The sequence below is a fragment of the Eimeria necatrix genome, genomic scaffold (assembly GCF_000499385.1).
Source record: "Eimeria necatrix Houghton genomic scaffold, Enh_scaff371, whole genome shotgun sequence".
Lineage (NCBI taxonomy): Eukaryota > Apicomplexa > Conoidasida > Eucoccidiorida > Eimeriidae > Eimeria > Eimeria necatrix.
In genome coordinates, this window is record NW_013655360.1 from 2,017 (window position 1) to 7,500 (window position 5,484).

A 5,484-nucleotide genomic window follows, 5' to 3' on the forward strand; every position below is an offset into this window, starting at 1 on the left:
ATTTTCAGTTCATTCTATTTCGCTTAATTTATTTCATTTTATTTTCATTTCATTTTACTTCTTTTCATTTTATTTAATTTTATTTAAGTTAATTTCATTTCATTTTATTTCATTCCTTTCATTCCTTTCTTTGCGCCACTTAATCTTGAAGTGAAATGGAGACGGCACAAAAACTTGGAAAAGTTTGCAAAATGAAAATAAATTTGCAAAATAAAAATAAATTTGCAAAATAAACTTGCAAACGTTTATTTCACAAGTTCATTTTGCAAATTTATTTTTATTTTGCAAATTTATTTTCATTTTGCAAATTTATTTTTATTTTGCAGATTTATTTTGCAAACTTATTGCAAAATAAACTGGAAAACAAATTTGCAGAATAAACTCGCAAAATAAATTGCAAAGTAAACTTGAAAATAATTTGCAAAACAAATTTGCGAATAAACTCGCAAAAATTTGCAAAACAAATTTGCAAAACAAATTTGAAAATAAATTTGAAAACAAATTTGTAAAACAAATTTGCAAAATAAATTTGAAAACAAATTTGCAAAATGAATTTGCAAAATAAATTTGCAAAATAAATTTGGAAATAAATTTGGAAATAAATTTGGAAATAAATTTGCAAAATAAAATAAATCTGCAAAATAAATTTGGAAATAAATGTGCGCGAGTTGGTGCAGCATTCGCAGCAAATTAAATTTGAAAAATAAAATTTTGCAAAAAGAAAATGAAAAACAAAAAAACCCAAATTTGAATTTAAATCCAAATTGCAAATTCAAATTTATTAATCTAATTCTAATTCAAAAATGCAAATTTAAATTCACAACTTCAAATTAAATTCGAAATAAAACTTGAATTAAATTTGAATTGAAATAAAAAACTTAAGTTTAAATTTGAACAAAACTTTGAATTAAATTCGAATCAAAACACAAATACAATAAACAAAAACTTGAAAATAAATTCGAATTAAAACAAAAAACTTTTGCAATAAATTTGAACAAAAACTTGAAAATAAATTCGAATTAAAACAAAAACTTGGAATTAATAACTTTGAACAAAAACTTGGAAATAAATTCGAATTAAAATAAAAACTTGAATTAAATTTGAACAAAAGCTTGAAAATAAATTCGAATTAAAATAAAAACTTGAATTAAATTTGAAGAAAAACTTGGAAATAAATTCAAAAAAAACTTTTAATTTCTCACTCCAAAGAAGACTGCTGCAGAGCCCTTTGCAGACTTTCTTCGCAAAGCATTTCATCTTCTTCGAAAGGACTCAACTTAGAAAAGGCCAAATTTACCCTGCAGCAGCAAAGTGGCAATCTTTAAGTGAAACTCTTTACAGCAGCAAACTAGCAGCAGCAGCAGCAGCAGCAGCAGCAGCAGTGCAGCAGCAGCAGCATTACAGCAACAGCAGCACTGCAACAGCAGCGTTATTGCAGCAGCAGCAGCAGCACTGCAACAGCAGCACTACTGCAGCAGCAGCAGCAGCAGCACTGCAGCAGCATTGCAACAGCAGCACTATTGCAGCAGCAGCAGCAGCAGCACAGCAGCAGCAGCAGCACTGCAGCAGCAGCAGCACTGCAGCAGCAAAAGCGAAAGGGCCTGACTTGCGAATGCGCGGCAGCTGCGCGACGGAGAGGAGAACGAGGGAAAGCAAAGTTATATTTGTGGCGCTCAAATTCAAAGAACGGAGAAAGGGCAAATAGGGCACGTGCCAGTCCAGCAGCGCGCTGCGGTGTACGTACACCCGAGCGCATGCAGGCGTGCGTACACCCGAGCGCATGCATGCAGGCTGCGGTGTACGTACACCCGAGCGCATGCATGCAGCGCGGGCGGGAAAAGCGGCGGATTTGGCGAAATGAATGAAATAAATTGAATTAATTAATTAAATTAATTAATTTAATATTAAATTAATTAATTTAATTAATTTATTCGAGAATTTGAATCAAAAAAAGAAAAAATCCGAAGATTTCGACGAACCTGTCGGTGACGCCGCTGCCCGCCAGCGACAACGCGTGCGCGTCCGTGGCCTCCAGCAACACCGGATAAGAAATAATTTCGATTTCTTTTTTGTTTTCCAATTTTAAATTCAAAAAAGAATTCTTTTTCGAGAGTTGTTCGTGGACCAGCTCGCTGTACGTACACCCCAGCAGCCAGCAGTCTTTTTCGAAAATAAAAAAGCAAAAGAAGTCTTTGATTTCTTTTCTTTTCTTTTATTTCCAAAAGGAATTTCCCTTCGCGAGCTGCTGCGGCTGTACGTACACCCCAGCACCATCTACGGAAGTGGAAGACAAACCAGCAGCCATTTAAATTGCATTTAGGAAATGATTTAAACATATTTAGTCAGTTGCAATTAATGCAAAAACTTAATTCAAAAACATATTTAGTCATTCGCAATTAATTCAAAAACTTAATTCAAAAACAAGTCCTTCAACATCAACTCTTAAACGCAAAGCTGCGTTTGTGTGGGAATTACGAAATGGTTTATTAAATGAAAATAAATCATTTATAATTGCATAATTCTTTATTATGCAATTTAACTAAAGCAAATTAATTGTTTACTTCTTTATTAATACGACTTAACAATAGTTCAGTTCTTTATTAATACGATTTAGTAAGAGGAAGTTAATCAAAAATATATAAATGCGATTTAATGAAATAATTAAATGTTCAACTTTCCATAAATGCAATTCCACAAAAAGAGTAAATTAATTTCAATAAATTAATTTGCTGCTGCTCAGTCACCGTATGCTGCAGCAAGCCACCTCCTGTCTGTACACCCCAGGAATAAAGTCTGCAGAGCCTTTGAGCCCTTCCAAACATTTCCACATTTTCGAAAAGTCGTGGGGGGCCAAAGCCCGCAGCAAACGCGACCTGCAGCAGCAGCAGCAGCAGCAGCAGCAGCAGCAGCAGCAGCAGCAGCAGCAGCAGCAGCGGCAGCAGCAGCAGCGGCAGCAGCAGCAGCAGCGGCAGCAGCAGCAGCGGCAGCGAGTGGTAGGGATGAGGGGTATGAATGAATTGAAAAAAATATTAAAAAAGAAAACAAAAAGCTGCTGCGGCAGATCGAAGAAAAGATTGAAAATAAAAGATAACATAAAAGAAAAAAGAAAAGAAAAAAATAAAAAGAAAAGAATGGCAAAAAAGGCAGCAACAAATCCACAAGATCGGCAGCAGAAATAAACTAATAAGGACAAGACAAAGCGCATGCAAAGGCAGCAAAAAGGCCCCTTGAAGCCAAATGGCATACATATTATAAATAATAAAACAAATAAAAATAAAAATAAAAATAAAATAAAATAAAATAAAATAAAAATAAAATAAAATAAAATAAAAGACACACATGGCCAAATAGGCGTTGCTGCAGTTGGGCTCCAGCAGCAGAAGCTCTTCAATTCGCTGCAGCTCTTCAGCAGCTAAAGAGGGGCTAATGTGGCGCGGCAGCTTCCCATCAGCAGCAGCAGCAGCCTCTGCTGCTGCTGCTGCTGCTGCTGCTGCAGCAACTGCAGCAGCGCTCTGCTGCAGCTCCTCAGCCCCGCTCCCGCTGCTGCATGCGCAGCAGCAGCCGCTGGAGTCCACTCTGCTGACAATGGCCCAGCGGCTGGTTTGCTCCCCCGCTGCAGCAGCTGCTGCTGCAGTACCTCCTGCTGCTGCTGCGCCATCTGCTGCTGCTGCGCCGCCTGCTGCTGTTGCGCCCTTTGCTGCTGCTGCTGCGCCCTCTGCTGCTGCTGCTGCGCCGTCTGCTGCTGCTGCAACACCTGCTGCTGCTGTGCCGTCTGCTGCTGCGGCATCTGCTGCTGCAGCGCCAGCCGCTGCTGCAGCGCCACCTGCTGCTGCGCCATCTGCTGCTGCAGCGCCAGCTGCTGCTGCTGCGCCCTCTGCAGCAGCAGCAGCAGCAGCAGCAGGAGCTTCGGGAGCGAGGCCGTAGCAGAGCCAGGAAAAGCCCTGCTGCGGGGCCTCCTCTGAGAAGCAAAAAGGACTTTTTAAGTTCGGAGCAGCAGCAAAAAGTCTTTGGAGGTAAAAGGCAGCAATGCCTTGGCCTGCGTCTGCGACGGGGCCCCCAGCAGCAGCAACAGCAAAGTGGACAAAGAGAAACTGGACTTTTGAAAACTCAAAAAAAGAATTCTTTTCTGCTTCTGAAGACTCTCCCGAAGTTACTGTAAAGCGCCAAACTGCAGACACTTCAGCTTCCGAAAAGCTGCTGCTTTCCCTGCAGCAAAAAGAAGACGCTGCGGCGCTGGGGTGTACGTACACCCCAAGCCGCGGGGGCGCGGGGGCGCAGGAAGTTTCGAGTTTGGCGCCGTTTTGAGGAATTCTTTCGCCAATTAGTTCTAATTAAATGCTTTTTATCTTTTATTTCCTTTCAAACGCACTCTGGCATGCAGCCGCCCGTCCGAAAAACGAAAAATGCAGAAAGTGGCGACCACTCGCCCACCAGCGGCGTCGGCTCCGTGGCTGCGAGGTGTACGTACACCCCAACGCATGCACACGCACCCGCACACCAATACAAATAAATATAAATATAAATATAAATATAAATATAAATATAAATATAAATATAAATATAAATATAAATATAAATACAAATACGAATAAATATGAATATATGTAAAAGCAGCTTTCTGCGGAACTAGAACTATCTCCTAAAGCACAGCAACCCCCCACCCGCTGCTGCTGCTGCTGCTGCTGCTGCTGCTGCTGCTGCTGCTGCTGCTGCGTACCGCCTTGCTGCAGCAGGAAGACGCGGGTGTGTGCTGCTGCCACTGCGCAGGGCAGTTTGAAGAAGAAAAAAAAAGTGTGAAGAAAATTATTTGGAGAGAAGCAGCGCACTGCCAACAAGCTGTCTGTACACTCCGCGCGGCTCGGAGACAACAGCCGAAAGTAATACTGCCACAAACTCTGGTCCCTCGGGTCCGTGTACAGTCCCTGCAGCAGCAGCAGCAGCAGCAGCAGCAGCAGCAGCAGCAGCAGCAGCAGCAGCGGCAGCAGCTGAATCCCGGAGACGTGAAGGAAGTTGGACAAACAGCAAAGAGTGAATGCATTTGAACACTTCACAGAAAAAGACTAAATTTCACAATTAAAGGAATAACTGTCTTGGGAATTAAAAAATTAAAATAAACTTTCTTTAAAATTAATTACATTTAAATATTAATTTTATTTCAATATAAATTTTATTTAAATGTTTTACTCGATGTTTTAAATGTGTGCAAAGAGCAACAATGCATTTAAAGCCTCAGCAGCAGCAGCAGCAGCAGCAGCAGCAAGGAACCAGCAGCAGCAGCAAGGAACCAGCAGCAGCAAGATGGAAGCAGCAGCAAAAAGAAAGCAGCTGCAAAAAAAGAGCAGCAGCAGCAGCAGCAAAAGGAAAGCAGCAGCAAAAGCGCGTGAGTCTGCTGCTGCAGCAAACCAGCAATTAAAGCAAATGCAGCAAAAAAGAAAAATAAAAAAATAAAAAAAGAAAAAGAAATGAAGAGCCACTTGGCTTGTC

General features: G+C 40.7%; 1 protein-coding gene across 1 annotated transcript in view; it reads right to left on the minus strand.

Moving 5' to 3' along the window:
- Positions 1 to 1,198: 1,198 nt before the first annotated feature.
- ENH_00048040 (hypothetical protein, conserved) overlaps positions 1,199 to 5,484 on the minus strand; it is a gene marked incomplete at both ends in the record, with an annotated part of 6,045 nt that continues 1,759 nt past the window's right edge. Inside the window, 7 exons of the mRNA XM_013585574.1 lie at positions 1,199 to 1,298; positions 1,607 to 1,729; positions 1,980 to 2,132; positions 2,745 to 2,873; positions 3,340 to 4,206; positions 4,370 to 4,451; positions 4,827 to 4,922. Of these exons, the coding sequence (XP_013441028.1) occupies positions 1,199 to 1,298; positions 1,607 to 1,729; positions 1,980 to 2,132; positions 2,745 to 2,873; positions 3,340 to 4,206; positions 4,370 to 4,451; positions 4,827 to 4,922 (1,550 nt within the window). The remainder of the gene's footprint in view (positions 1,299 to 1,606; positions 1,730 to 1,979; positions 2,133 to 2,744; positions 2,874 to 3,339; positions 4,207 to 4,369; positions 4,452 to 4,826; positions 4,923 to 5,484) is intronic.